Below are 13,795 nucleotides of genomic sequence, written 5' to 3' on the forward strand. Positions count from 1 at the left end.
GGATCGCGCGCCCCGGCGCCTGGGGAGGACGCCGCAGGCGGCGGCCCGGTTTCATGGGGGCCTCTCAGCCCAGTCCGGCTGCTGCAGGCTGCCCAGGCCAAGAGGGGCGCGCCCACCGGCAGCAGCCGAGCGATGGCCAGAAGGAGGGGGGCAGGTGTGCAGCAATGAGGGACGCGGAGAGGCACGGAGTGGGCCACCGGGAAGTCTCCGGGGTACCTTAGGGTTCATGCCGGGGTGGAGGAGGAGGCGGGGCTCCCCTGGGCAGGAGCCGGGGCCGTGGAGGAGCCTAGTTGGGCCAGGCCGGTGGAGCGGGCCACCAGGACCGGAGCACGATGCTGGGGCAGACCCCACGGCCTGCGGCCCTCCCTCGGCGCCTGAGGCTCCCTGGCAGTCACATGTGAAACGGGCCAGGGTGACAGAGACAACCCATCAACCACATGGGTGCAACAGCAAAGTCCTCCTCTTTGGCTTCCCTGGCTTTCTGATGGCTGACATCCCGATCAAGCCATACTTAAAGTAGACCCATTGGAATCAATCGGACTTAAATTCGTCCTATGAGCGCAGGTTAAAACAGCTGGGATTGTTTCGTTTGGGAAAAGGTCGAGTGAGGCGAGACAGGCAGGGCCGGTGCCAGACAATTTTGCACCCTAGGCAATGTGAGCTACTTTCACCCCCACCCCCCAAAAATGCCAACTTTGATTTTTAAGAACATAAGTTTCGTAGAAAAAATAAGAAGCACAAAACTTGAAACTGCTAAATTTATTTTAAGGTGCAAGAAATACATCCTGCCAATTATAGCAAACAAATTGGAACGGAACGTCTATGGGTCTAAAATGCATTATTTAATAGGAACATCACCTCCAACTCATCCCCAACTCTCGCGCGCACGCGCACACACTCAGAATCCCTCACTCCAAACAAACACACGCATGAACACGTGCATCCACTCAAAGACCCCCTGATGCACCCCCTGCACCCACACATTCTCTCTCTCTCTCACACACACACACACACACACACACATCCCTCAGTCTCACCTTACTCGCTTCTTCTCTGTCTTCTTCTCCACTTGTCCTGAATCTCCCATTGACCAGTTTCATGGGATTTACTCCCCTGGGGTTCCAGAACGCCTCCCTGCCCACCTTCTCCACGCAACGCATCATTTTGCCCACCTCTACCGTGTCTCCCTTTAAGCCTCAGTTTCCCCAAGCCAAACAATCCCAGCTGATGCCACCTTCCGGCCCCTGAATCATCGCAGTCGCCCTTTTCTGCACTTCTGCTCCTGCCGGCCTCCTCGTGGCACAAGCGAGGCGCCTCTCCGAACGCGGCCTCCTCAGGGGGGCGGGTCTTCCGGCGAGGTTAAGGCCCGCCTCTTCCCTTCCCCCCCCCCCCCGCCAGCCATCCCCCAGCGTCATCAATGGGCGCCACGTGACGCGCGGCGGCCCTTAGCAACGGAGCCGCCGCCTCCCCCTCCCTCGAGTAGGAGCAGCAAACCTTCAAGAGTGAATACAGGGGACGCTCCAATAACAAGGGCAACTCGAGAGAAACAACCACCGCTTTCGCCCTCTTTCCGCCCGGGGTGGTGGTGGTGGCGGGGGGTGGGCGGCCGGCGGCCTCTTCTCGCCCGCCTTGTCTCCCCATGGACCAGGTTTGGGAAGACAGCAGCCAGCATGGAGGCCGCCCATGGTGTGGAAAGCATCCGGCAGGCCCAGCCCGGGGCCGGCGTCACCCACAGACCAGGCGCCAACTTCTCATCAGCACCTAGTCATTGATCCCACGCCCGACCACGGGCACCATGGCCCTAAAACCGGGGGCGCGCAGCTCCTGCGTGAGGCGCGAGGAGCGCCTCCTTCCCCTGCAACGGCTCCGTGAGGCCGCAGTCCTGTGCACCGTTGCCTGTGAGTGACTTCCTTTGAACTCCAGAGGTCTTAATTGCTCTGTCAGTGTTTTCACTGAGTAAAATGGTTATTAATCAAATCTACGTTCCAGCCAGCATAGGGAGTACCTCTAAATTAAACTCTTCAGAAATGGGGGCAATGGTAGTTTATTTGTTTCTAGAACTTTTAGGCTGCCCTAGGCCTATAGGTCTATGTATATCATCCCAATTTGAGAATAACCCAGCTGGATCCCATCCAAGGCCTTTCTGTGGGCTTCCTTTAGCTATACTTTGCAAACATTTCCAAAAGCTTAATGTTTTCAAAAATTTGGGTGGGTGGGGAGGGGGGTTTCCTTTTCACCAGGAATGCCTTTGAAAAGGATGCAGCTGCCAAATAAAGAAGGTGGGTTTGGGCTTTAAATTATTGGGCTTATTTGCTGACCTGCATGAAATATTCAGCTCCATCACACCAGCGATTTAATGCCCTCTCGCCAGGCCCGGTGTGTGGATTTGCAGCAGGGTGACTCACATTTCCAAAAGCTGAAGGTTTTGTTTTGCAAAATAAAGTTGGGGAGTAGCTTGGGGGAGGGGGTTTCCTTTTCACCAGGAATGCCTTTGAAAAGGATACAACTCCCAATTAAAGGAGGTGGGGTTTGGTTATGTATCTTGCCCTGTCTGGTGCCTCTCTCCAAATGAATGGCCTTGGCGTTTTAGAATGGAGGCCACCATTTTGGTGGTCAGAAATGTGTGGCATATAATTTCACACCAAGTACAGTTCGAGCCGTTTTCCCAGGCCAAAATGACTCCATGGGGGAATCCCAATTTAAAAATGGGAAAGAAAATGTTTTAGTGGTTGTATCTGGAGGGCCAAAGGGTGTTGCTGTTGTTGTTTTTACCATGGATCAATTACTGGGTGCTGATGATAAGTTTTTGCCACTTTGGGGGTCACAAGGGAACTTTGATTTGCCTGCTACCTTTGTTAGCATCCTGGCTTGGTCCTGCTGCTTTAAGAGCTTTGGAGTCCCTAATTTATTTATTTATTTTATTTTATTTATTACATTTTTATACCACCCAATAGCTGAAGCTCTCTGGGCGTTTCACAAAATTAAAACCATAATTTGCTGCTGGAAATGCTAATGGAAGCTGATCAGGTGTATTGACCCACAAATCATGTTTAAAAGTACTTTTTATCAGGTAAGAAAAATGATACACAGGTTCTTCAGCAAGGAATGGAACAGGGAATTGGGTTGTCCTGTTTGCCTAATCAAGAGGTCACTGCCTTGGGGACTGTATCTGCCGTGTCTGTGGACCCTGCATTTTATTCATCAAAAACTCTTGTTTCTGGTCTGTTGGATCGTCAACATTTTGTCAAACCTGGCTAATTGCTGCAAGTGCAATAATACAGCCCACGCTTCTTCTTTTAACTGTGTTTTGGAAATGCCCAGTAGCAGCCTCATTTGGGAGGGAGGGAGGGATCACCTGGCTGCACCTCGCATTGGGGCCCTCCTGAAGAGCCCCCAATGCCCCTGTTCGTCTAGAGCAGTGGCTCCCAATTAGCTAAGTCCTGCGGACCCCCTGTTTTTCAAATGCCAAGCCATGGGCCCCCTATTTTTGAAAATTTTGTTATCTCTATGGTAGGTACCTGTGCGAAGCAATTTTTTGGAGAAAATAAGAGGTAGCCTCTAATAAGCAAAGGATTTTAGGTAAACTAAAAAAAACAGACCATAAAATTTGTGATATTACCACACAAAAATGACAATGATTTAGTTAGGAATATAAAGATGAATTTAATTCTACTAACGTCTAGTTTACAATTGAACAAATTATGACATGTCTAGCAGCTACTAAACCTAAATATGATGGGAGAAATCATGCCTCTTTTTGTCCCAAACAATCCCTTCCACATCTGGTTCAATATTTCCTACTTTTAATATTGAGCATATTTTTTATTAAAATACGGACCTTGCAGAGCTAATATGTGAATGGTGCCATGGACCCCCTTGTAGTAAACTCACACAGCCGATGCGTGATGATGGAATATCATGTTTCATGCTCCCTCATTTCGTGCTCCCTCATTTCCTCCCTCCTCCTTTGGTGAGTCAACATCCATAGTCAAGTTTGAGTAAGGTAATTAACTTTTCTCATTACCGGTGTTTGCTAACTAGCTCTCTTACCCTGTTTGTTCCCCGGATTAAGCTGGAAGTCAAAACATGACACCCTGCTCTTAGACAATTGACAATGGGGAGACCAAGGGTTTTGTCAGATCCACCCTTTATCTCCAGACAGTTTGTTGTCTGCAAAGACTCCAGGTGTTGTGACATCCCCACATTTTAGGGGGATGAAGGGGTTTGTCATTTCACCTTTTATCTCCAGACACTTTGCTGTCTGCAAAGGCTCCAGGCGTTGTGACATCCCTACAGCCCCTGGATGGGGTCCACAGACCACCTATTGGAAACCACTGGTCTAGAGGGTTTGTGGCTTCTTGCAGTTCCCCACCTGCTCCATGGACGAGGGTCTTTCACGCTCCTTGGGCCGCCGCCGCAGGGGAAGGACCACTGCTCCCCTCCAGCCAGGCAGCGGCTTGACGCTCCCTCAGGTGTTCAAGGCACCCCGCCAGTGGCGTCGGTCTGTGGGAGCTGCTCACAGCGTCCCTCCCTGAGGCGCCCCGAGGCAGCGGTGACAGGCAGGGCGCTTGGGGGTCAATGGGGGGCCTCGCTTCCCCGCCCCGAGTGGGAGGGTGCCCAGGACTCTGCGCTGCCTGGATGGGGTTCAGGGCAGGGAGCGGGGCTACTGCCCTGCCGCCCATTCAGCAGCAGGCTCTCCGCGGCTGGGAACCCCCGGTGAGCCTGCCTGGCGACGCCTGGACGCTGGCGGCTCCTCTCCCCCCTCCACCACCCAGGTGGCCCTAGGCCCACCTCCAACCGAAACAGCCCGGATCCAGCCGGGGGATGCTCAAGCAGGCCGCCAGCTCTCTGGGGGACGTCGCCTGCCTCCTCTCCTGGCTGGGCGACGTGAAGGCCCGGGCACAGCCGGGGACCCAGGAAACCAGTCTCCGAGCGGGCGGACTCCGCCCCCGGGCCAACCAGGGACGGCCCTCCCGGGGGCCTTCTTGCCCGCCTTTACGCCGGCCTTCTCGGCACGGCAGCCCGACGGCGCCATCCAGCCCGGCGGGCTCAGCACCTTGGACAGGTGCCTGGCTGCGGTGGCCGCGGTCCTCCCCCTCAGCCGCCGCTAGACGAGAGGAGAGCAGCGGGGCTGAGCGACGGAGGCCCGTGCCTTGCCTCCCCCACCGCCCCGCGGCCTGCAATAAAGCTGATCTTGGCCGCAAAAGTGCTCCGGTGCCTCTTTGGGCCGCGGGGGCGGGGGGGCTGGATGTGACTGGGGCGGGGGGGGGGCTGCTTGCTCCAAAGCGAAGGCCCTCCGCCAAGGAGGAAGTGGGCTGCCAGCAGAGCAGCTACCCCGGACCAAGCCCCCCTCCCTTCCGCCTCTTTCCCGGAGACCCTCGGACCCCGCCCCGTGAGGGTGATGCTTCAAACCCCCGCGAAAGACAAAGCCAGACCCCAACCTCCAGCGCTGCTTAGTGGCCCAACCACGGCTTAGTGTGTCGTCTGAACAGGCCTGTTGTGTGGGCTATGCAGATTTAAAAAACAAAACAAAAACCTTCCATTAAGTTCCTGCAAAGCAAAAATAAAAATAATCTGCAAATACATATGTGTAATACCAGGACATCTATCCTTTTCGCCTAGTACTCATCTAAGAGTTTTAAGGGCTAGGGTTCTTACTATTCAGGCCTGTCTTGGTGGGCGGGCGTGGAAGACTTTTACTTGCCCCTCGCGTCAATGCATTGGCAGGGGCGTATTCAGTCCCTGTTTCGGAATGGGGGTGTGTGAGAGTGTGTTGCCTTCAGTTTGCACCCCTTCCCCCTCGATCCAAGTGCCAGGGCTCGGACCTGGAAGATCAGCTGCCAGCCACTGGAATGAAAAGAATGGAAACCAGCCAGCCAGCCACCCCACAACAATTCCTTCCAGTAGGTCAAGGGGGGTTCCTGCACAGAGCCTTGCCCTAGCTGTCCAGGGGGAAGCCCTGCAGCAGCCCAGCCGTGGACCCGGCAGGAGCGCCCAGAGATCCCCTTTAAGCGCTATGAGCAGGTGCTTCAGGCACCAAGGGGAGGGGGAGGGGGAGGGGCACCACAGAGCACCGGTACCACAGCTGTAGCCATCTGATTTAAAGGCATTCCAGATTAAACCTCGTTTTCAGTACATTTTTGCATTTGCAGTTCCCCCTTATAACAGTTTTATTTAAAAAATGCATAAAACTGTGGTGAAATTTTGTATTATTTTTCTGTTGCCCTAGTTGTAAGTGATTGGCTTATATTGGCTGTTGCGATTTAGTGTTAAATAAACCTAATGCAAACCGTTTATATTTAATGTCGTGTGTTCTGGCGTGGGGGACGGCCTTGAAGGAAATGGAGTGCTTCCTGTCTTCTTTCAGCGCCTGCATTTCTTGGGGCTTAACGTCTTGCCGGCCAAGGGGGCGCCGTTCCGGGGCTGGGCCGAGGGCATCAGCTGGCCTTCACCCGGCCCTGGCGGCGGCGCAGAGCCCAGAGCCCAGAGCGAGCCCTTCGCCTCGGGTCTGCGGGCCCCGGGGTTCGCCTGCAAGGAATCCTCGCGCCAGGCCGGCCGTCAGCGCGCCACGGGCAGGATCCCGCCCCCTCGGCCGCCCCGCGTGCCTCGGCGTCCTGCTCTCCAGACCCGCTGCAAGGCCCGTCGGGGCGCCCAAGCTCCGCGCTGCCAGGATGGAGCTGACCGAGGACGGCCAGAGGCTCGGGAGGGAACCCTGGGCCCATGCGCGCCTCCTCGCCGAGCCTTCGCGAACGAGGCGCTGGAGAGCTGAGGCGGCGCCCCGTCGGGTCTGGACCCTTCGGCTGGGTGAGGCCGCCGGGGCCGGGGCTCTCCTGACCCGCCGCTCCTCCTCTCCCCCACCCCCAGGCTATTCGCCCCGCTCCCCGCCACCGAGACCGCCTCCTTCCCCCGCTTCGACCTGAAGCCGGGCTCGACCCAGGTCCGGGCGCACGGCAAGCAGACTAGTTCCCCTCCACGGGAAGCCAGGCAGGGCCTGCCCTGAGTGGTGCCCTGACGCCAACGCTTCGCCTGACTGCCTTCGCCTCTTCTTCTCTCCCCCACCCCCCCAGCCCTGCCCGGGTTGCTGCTGCTGTGCTCCGCCCGCAGGCCCGTCACCGATCTCAGCCCATCCGCAGCCCGGATCCAGCCAGGGAATGCGCTCAAGCAGGCCGCCCACTACCTGGCGCGGTCACCGTCCTCCTCTCCTCGCTGGGCGAAGGGGAGGCCCACTCCCACGGCCCACTGGACCCCGCAGTGATCCGCTCCCTCGACAAGTCGCCGTGCTGCGTGGTCCAGATACTCTGACCCTGTTCAGACAACTTGCATGTGGGGCAGAGACCTTTCCCACTTGGAAGCAGAGGATGGGGGGGGGGGGCGGTGTTTTCTCATGCAATTTCCTTCCCGGAGGTGATCGAGGGCCAGAGGGGCGCCGGCAGAGGGACCATCGAAAATGGGGCAGGCTCTCCCCTCCCCTCTCCTTGTCCCGATTCCAGCCCCTCCCGTGTCCCAAAGAGACGCCAGCACAGCAGCGCTTTCACGGCTAAGAGCAGCTTTATTGCAGGTGCGGGCAGGGGAGAGAAAGGGGATCGGAGGGGGCGAGCGAGGGGCGCTCCTCTGGCGCTGGGCCTGGCGGGTCTCCTCCCGTCTAGCGGTACTTGGAGAACAGGACCTTGCTCACGAGCATCAGGAACTTGTCCAGGGAGGCGAGTTCCTCGGGCTGCAGGGGGCCTTCGTGGTGAGCCGCGATGGTGACCAGGATGGAGAGGCGCAGCTTCTGCGGAGGGAGGGAGGGAGAGGGGGGGCGTGAGGGGCGGCAGGCGGGACCCTCGGCCCATGCGGCGCAGGGCAGGGGGCCGAGGGGCCGGGGCGGCAGGGCAGAGCCCGCAGCGGGGGGGCGGGAGGGGCGCCTCACGTCGAAGTTGCGGGGGTCCACGCGCAGCTCCTGGGCGTGCTTGTCGCTGAGCTTGGAGAGGGCGCCGGCGATGTTGTCCAGGTTGTTGGCGGCCTGCGTGAGCGCGCCCACCACCTTCTTGCCGTGCGCCCGGATGTCGCCGGAGTTGGGGCTCGTGTCGAAATGGGGGAAGTAGGTCTTGCTGGCTGGGTAGACCACGAACATCCTGCGGGGGGGGGAGAGAGTGAGCAGCGGTCAGGCGCGCCCCTCGCCCACAGGGCCGCCCCCTCCCGCGCCTCGGGCCAGGAGGGCTGCGGGGGCTTACCTGTACATCGTCTCGGCGCCGATCTCCTCGGCGCGGCTGCTCACTTCACCCCAGATGGCCCCCACGTGGGCCTTTTCTTCGTTGCTCAGCGACATCTTGACAGCTCCGAGATCTCCGGTGCCGTCGGGGCCCGGGCGGCCCTTTTGTCCACGGGGCTGGCAGGCGAGCGGCCCGCCCCCTGCCGCCCCTTGGCCTCCTTCAAGGGCACCGCACCCAGCCCCCGGGGCCTTAGCCACGGCTGCCAGCCCGCGAGGCCTGGGGCACATATTAAGGGCCGGGAGGGGGAGGGGTGGAGAGGTGGGTCTGGGGTCGCTGGGGGGCAACTCATTGGGGCAACTCATCTCCAACGAGCTCCTCTGCAACCAGCTGCGTCCCAAACTGGGGGGGGGCTCGAGGGTCATGGCTGCCGTTCCCATTGGCTCTGTGGGTGAGCCGTTTCCCCCCATGGCTCCACCCCCTCCCACTGGGGCATCTCAGCCTCTCGCTGCCCTGCAAAGGCGGAGTGGGTGGGAGTGTTCCACCCCTTGTCCCACACACCCCTTTCTGTGGCTTCCTCCTGGGTGGTGCTCAGCTAGGGCCCGCTCCTCCTGCCGCTGCGCTACACAGAGGGTCCCCCTGCCAAGGCGCTGGGCACGGTGATCTTCCGCGGCCCAGCTGGCAGATGCCTGGGCGCCGCTCTTTCTGGCCTGCTGGGTGCCGATAAAGACGGGGAGTCGCCCACCGCCCTCGCAGCTGCGGTCCTCTTGGGAGCAGGGAGCTGGGGAGCGCCCTTCCTCCTCGGCTCCTTTGGAGCTGAGAGGTTTCACCCCCAGGCCCACCTCCACATTACCAAGGCCCAGGCTTAGTGTGCTGGTGTGGAGGTGGCCCAGGGCCTGGGGGGGCGGAGAGTGTTCAGCTGGGGGCCATCAGCAACAGATAGTGGTGGTGCTGGGCTATCTCAGACCCAGCGCACACACGCCCCGAACAAGCAATCCTGAATGCCCCAGCGCTCGCCGGACTGGAGCCTGGAATTGCTTCTACTACGGGATGCCTCCTGGGGATCCACACGGGTGTTCCGATGGTTCAGGCCTAAGGCTCCGAGACGACTTGCACGTTGGGCAGATACCTTCCCCACTTGGAAGCAGGGGATGGCAGGGGGGAACTCATGCAATTTCCCTCCTGGAGGGGCAGAGGGACGCCTGCTGGGGGACCTTCGAAGACAGGGCAGGTATTCTCCCCACCACCATTCCAGCCCCCCCCCCCCGAAGCTGGGGCAGGCTCTCCCCCCTCCCCTCGCCCCCCCCACCATTCCAGCCCCCCCCCCACGGCCCAAAGAGACGCCAGCACAGCAGCGCTTTCGCGGCCAAGAGCAGCTTTATTGCAGGCGGGAGGGGGGGGAAGAGAAAGGGGGTCGGAGGGGGCGAGCGAGGGGCGCTGCTCCGGCGCTGGGCCTGGCGGGTCTCCTGCCGTCTAGCGGTACTTGGAGGTCAGGACCTTGCTCACGCGAGTCAGGAACTTGTCCAGGGAGACAATCACCTCGGGCTGCAGGTGGCCTTCGTGGTGAGCCGCGATGGTGACCAGGATGGAGAGGCGCAGCTTCTGCGGAGGGAGGGAGGGAGAGGGGGGGCGTGAGGGGCGGCAGGCGGGACCCTCGGCCCATGCGGCGCAGGGCCGGGGGCCGAGGGGCCGGGGCGGCAGGGCAGAGCCCGCAGCGGGGGGCGGGAAGGGCGCCTCACGTCGAAGTTGCGGGGGTCCATGCGCAGCTCCTGGGCGTGCTTGTCGCTGAGCTTGGAGAGGGCGCCGGCGATGTTGTCCAGGTTGTTGGCGGCCTGCGTGAGCGCGCCCACCACCTTCTTGCCGTGCGTCCGGATGTCGCCGGAGTTGGGGCTCGTGTCGAAATGGGGGAAGTAGGTCTTGCTGGCTGGGTAGACCACGAACATCCTGCGGGGGGGGGGGGAGAGAGTGAGCAGCGGTCAGGCGCGCCCCTCGCCCGCAGGGCCGCCCCCTCCCGCGCCTCGGGCCAGGAGGGCTGCGGGGGCTTACCTGTGCATCGTCTCGGCGCCGATCTCCTCGGCGCGGCTGCTCACTTCGCCCCAGATGGCCCCCACGTGGGCCTTTTCGTCGTCGCTCAGCGACATCTTGACAGCTCCGAGATCTCCGGTGCCGTCGGGGCCCGGGCGGCCCTTTTGTCCCCGGGGCTGGCAGGCGAGCGGCCCGCCCCCTGCCGCCCCTTGGCCTCCTTCAAGGGCACCGCACCCAGCCCCCGGGGCCTTCTGGATGGGAGGGCCGCGCACCGAGCCAAGTCTGAAGTAGCCACGGCTGCCAGCCCGCAAGGCCTGGGGCACAGCAGGAGCGCCGGTCGCTGGGGTCCAGGAGGACAGATGCCACTGGCAGGTGCTGCTGAAAGCCGGGGTGGGTGGGGGTGGGTGGTGTCAGCAGCATGGCATGTGAGCATGTGCAGAATGCTCCGGAGTGGCACCCACGAGGGATGCTCCCATAAGCCCGCTCACCCACCCTCTTTCCATATTAAGGGCCGGGAGGGGGAGGGGTGGAGAGGTGGGTCTGGGGTCGCTGGGGGGCAACTCATTGGGGCAACTCATCTCCAACGAGCTCCTCTGCAACCAGCTGCGTCCCAAACTGGGGGGGGGCTCGAGGGTCATGGCTGCCGTTCCCATTGGCTCTGTGGGTGAGCCGTTTCCCCCCATGGCTCCACCCCCTCCCACTGGGGCATCTCAGCCTCTCGCTGCCCTGCAAAGGCGGAGTGGGTGGGAGTGTTCCACCCCTTGTCCCACACACCCCTTTCTGTGGCTTCCTCCTGGGTGGTGCTCAGCTAGGGCCCGCTCCTCCTGCCGCTGCGCTACACAGAGGGTCCCCCTGCCAAGGCGCTGGGCACGGTGATCTTCCGCGGCCCAGCTGGCAGATGCCTGGGCGCCGCTCTTTCTGGCCTGCTGGGTGCCGATAAAGACGGGGAGTCGCCCACCGCCCTCGCAGCTGCGGTCCTCTTGGGAGCAGGGAGCTGGGGAGCGCCCTTCCTCCTCGGCTCCTTTGGAGCTGAGAGGTTTCACCCCCAGGCCCACCTCCACATTACCAAGGCCCAGGCTTAGTGTGCTGGTGTGGAGGTGGCCCAGGGCCTGGGGGGGCGGAGAGTGTTCAGCTGGGGGCCATCAGCAACAGATAGTGGTGGTGCTGGGCTATCTCAGACCCAGCGCACACACGCCCCGAACAAGCAATCCTGAATGCCCCAGCGCTCGCCAACGTATCCGCTTCCCCTTGCATTCACACACACAACGTGAGGAGACCTGGGTTCAAAGGACCGGGACTGGAGCCTGGAATTGCTTCTACTACGGGATGCCTCCTGGGGATCCACACGGGTGTTCCGATGGTTCAGGCCTAAGGCTCCGAGACGACTTGCACGTTGGGCAGATACCTTCCCCACTTGGAAGCAGGGGATGGCAGGGGGGAACTCATGCAATTTCCCTCCTGGAGGGGCAGAGGGACGCCTGCTGGGGGACCTTCGAAGACAGGGCAGGTATTCTCCCCACCACCATTCCAGCCCCCCCCCCCCCGAAGCTGGGGCAGGCTCTCCCCCCTCCCCTCGCCCCCCCCCACCATTCCAGCCCCCCCCCCCACGGCCCAAAGAGACGCCAGCACAGCAGCGCTTTCGCGGCCAAGAGCAGCTTTATTGCAGGCGGGAGGGGGGGGGAAGAGAATGGGGGTCGGAGGGGGCGAGCGAGGGGCGCTGCTCCGGCGCTGGGCCTGGCGGGTCTCCTGCCGTCTAGCGGTACTTGGAGGTCAGGACCTTGCTCACGCGAGTCAGGAACTTGTCCAGGGAGACAATCACCTCGGGCTGCAGGTGGCCTTCGTGGTGAGCCGCGATGGTGACCAGGATGGAGAGGCGCAGCTTCTGCGGAGGGAGGGAGGGAGAGGGGGGGCGTGAGGGGCGGCAGGCGGGACCCTCGGCCCATGCGGCGCAGGGCCGGGGGCCGAGGGGCCGGGGCGGCAGGGCAGAGCCCGCAGCGGGGGGCGGGAGGGGTGCCTCACGTCGAAGTTGCGGGGGTCCACGCGCAGCTCCTGGGCGTGCTTGTCGCTGAGCTTGGAGAGGGCGCCGGCGATGTTGTCCAGGTTGTTGACGGCCTGCGTGAGCGCGTCCACCACCTTCTTGCCGTGCGCCCGGATGTGGCCGGAGTTGGGGCTCATGTCGAAGTGGGGGAAGTAGGTCTTGCTGGCCGGGTTGGCCAGGAACATCCTGCGGGGGGGGGGAGAGAGGGCGAGCAGCGGTCAGGCGCGCCCCTGGCCCCCCTCCCGGGCCCCCTCCCGCGCCTCGGGCCCGGGGGCTGCGGGGGCTTACCTGTGCAGCGCCTCGGCGCCCATCGCCTCGCTGTGGCTGCTCACTTCGCCCCAGATGGCCCTCACGTGGGCCTTGTCGTCGTCGCTCAGCACCATCTTGACAGCTCCGCGGTCTCTCTCCGGTGCCGTCGGGGCCCGGGCGGCCCTTTTTATCGGGGCTGGGAGGCGAGCGACCCGCCCCCGGCCGCCCCCCGGCCTCCCCCGCGGGCGCCGCGCCCATCCCCGGCGCCTCCTGGACGGGAGGGCCGCCCACCAACGGCGGTGGTGGTGGGGAGCCCGGGGCGCTGTAAGCATTGTAGGTCATGGGCTCCAAGGTCCTGAATGCTGTGGCCCCTTCCTGACCTCCAAGCACCGCTAGACGGGAGACCAGCAAGACCAGCAAGCCGGAGCGCCCCTCTGACCCCCTTTCTTCCCCCTTCAATAAAGCTGCTCTTAGCCGCGGAAGTGCTGCTGTCCTGGCGTCTTTGTGCTGCGGGAGGGGCTGGAAGGGGGGAGCGAGCCAGCCTGGGGGGCTGGAATGGTGGTGGTGGTGGGGGGGAGAGAATGTCTGCCCTGTCTTCGAAGGTCCCTCGGCAGGTGCCCCTCCGGGAGGGAAATTGCATGAGTTCCCCCCTCGCCATCCCCTGCTTCCAAGTGGGGAAGGTATCTGCCCCATGTGCACCTCCCTGCCTTAACTTTGGACTACCAGAACGCCCATGTGGCTCCCCAAGAGGCATCCCAGAGTTGGCAGCAATTGCAGACTCAACCCAGGACCATTTCAGGGCCCTTTCAGGACCGGCCTGCACGGATGACAGGGAATCAGCTGCCGACGCAGCAGGGGAGGGGGGCACGGGGGACCAGACCAGCCAGGAGGCTCTGCTGGCAGCGCCTTGAGGCTCGGAGGCTGCCAGGATCTCTGGACCGTTTAGAGGCTGCCTTTCCTGCAGATCCCAGAAACTGAACAATCCCGTGTCCTTCCAGTAACGTCCAGGGACTGTGGGATGGCTCTCTTCATCCATCAGAAAGCGAGGGAACCCAAGGAGGAGGACTTCGCTTTTGTACCCATGTACAAATATATTCACGGGTACAAATATATTGTCTCTGTAACCATTGCATCTTTCACATATCACTGCAAGGGATCCGAGGAAGGGCACAGGGTTTTGGACCTGCCCCAGCAACCTGCTCCCAAGATTAGAGCAGCTGAGGAGGGCAGTGGGCGAGTCTCCTCTATCTGCACACTGCAGGCAGAGAAAGAGCAACATCCAGGCAGCCCATAG

The 13,795-nt window shown here is 61.5% G+C and overlaps 4 protein-coding genes across 4 annotated transcripts in view; 1 reads left to right on the top strand and 3 right to left on the bottom strand.

Annotated features, from left to right (window-relative positions):
• POLR3K (RNA polymerase III subunit K) overlaps positions 1–13,795 on the top strand; it is a 181,344-nt gene that overhangs the window by 75,128 nt on the left and 92,421 nt on the right. The window lies entirely within an intron of this gene.
• On the bottom strand, positions 7,530–8,323 carry LOC134410161 (hemoglobin subunit alpha-like). The gene is made up of 3 exons (XM_063143288.1): positions 8,214–8,323; positions 7,910–8,114; positions 7,530–7,771 (listed from the first exon to the last, which is right to left on the bottom strand). The coding sequence occupies exons 1-3, from the start codon at positions 8,306–8,308 to the stop codon at positions 7,643–7,645; spliced, it is 429 nt and encodes a 142-aa protein (XP_062999358.1). The 5' UTR covers positions 8,309–8,323; the 3' UTR covers positions 7,530–7,642.
• LOC134410162 (hemoglobin subunit alpha-1-like) lies at positions 9,548–10,345 on the bottom strand. Its single transcript, XM_063143289.1, has 3 exons — positions 10,236–10,345; positions 9,929–10,133; positions 9,548–9,791 (listed from the first exon to the last, which is right to left on the bottom strand). The coding sequence occupies exons 1-3, from the start codon at positions 10,328–10,330 to the stop codon at positions 9,663–9,665; spliced, it is 429 nt and encodes a 142-aa protein (XP_062999359.1). The 5' UTR covers positions 10,331–10,345; the 3' UTR covers positions 9,548–9,662.
• LOC134410159 (hemoglobin subunit alpha-1-like) lies at positions 11,887–12,670 on the bottom strand. The gene is made up of 3 exons (XM_063143287.1): positions 12,541–12,670; positions 12,234–12,438; positions 11,887–12,096 (listed from the first exon to the last, which is right to left on the bottom strand). Exons 1-3 carry the CDS (start codon positions 12,633–12,635, stop codon positions 11,968–11,970), a joined length of 429 nt encoding a protein of 142 aa, XP_062999357.1. The 5' UTR covers positions 12,636–12,670; the 3' UTR covers positions 11,887–11,967.

Source organism: Elgaria multicarinata, chromosome 17 (assembly GCF_023053635.1).
Source record: "Elgaria multicarinata webbii isolate HBS135686 ecotype San Diego chromosome 17, rElgMul1.1.pri, whole genome shotgun sequence".
NCBI lineage: Eukaryota > Metazoa > Chordata > Lepidosauria > Squamata > Anguidae > Elgaria > Elgaria multicarinata.

Coding starts and splice junctions, on each gene's coding strand:
- LOC134410159 (XM_063143287.1), bottom strand. CDS start 12,635: ATGGTGCTGAGCGACGACGACAAGGCCCACGTGAGGGCCATCTGGGGC. Junction 12,439..12,540: donor GGCGCCGAGGCGCTGCACAG/GTAAGCCCCCGC, acceptor CCCCCCCCGCAG/GATGTTCCTGGCCAACCCGG. Junction 12,097..12,233: donor TGGACCCCCGCAACTTCGAC/GTGAGGCACCCC, acceptor CTCCCTCCGCAG/AAGCTGCGCCTCTCCATCCT.
- LOC134410162 (XM_063143289.1), bottom strand. CDS start 10,330: ATGTCGCTGAGCGACGACGAAAAGGCCCACGTGGGGGCCATCTGGGGC. Junction 10,134..10,235: donor GGCGCCGAGACGATGCACAG/GTAAGCCCCCGC, acceptor CCCCCCCCGCAG/GATGTTCGTGGTCTACCCAG. Junction 9,792..9,928: donor TGGACCCCCGCAACTTCGAC/GTGAGGCGCCCT, acceptor CTCCCTCCGCAG/AAGCTGCGCCTCTCCATCCT.
- LOC134410161 (XM_063143288.1), bottom strand. CDS start 8,308: ATGTCGCTGAGCAACGAAGAAAAGGCCCACGTGGGGGCCATCTGGGGT. Junction 8,115..8,213: donor GGCGCCGAGACGATGTACAG/GTAAGCCCCCGC, acceptor CCCCCCCCGCAG/GATGTTCGTGGTCTACCCAG. Junction 7,772..7,909: donor TGGACCCCCGCAACTTCGAC/GTGAGGCGCCCC, acceptor CTCCCTCCGCAG/AAGCTGCGCCTCTCCATCCT.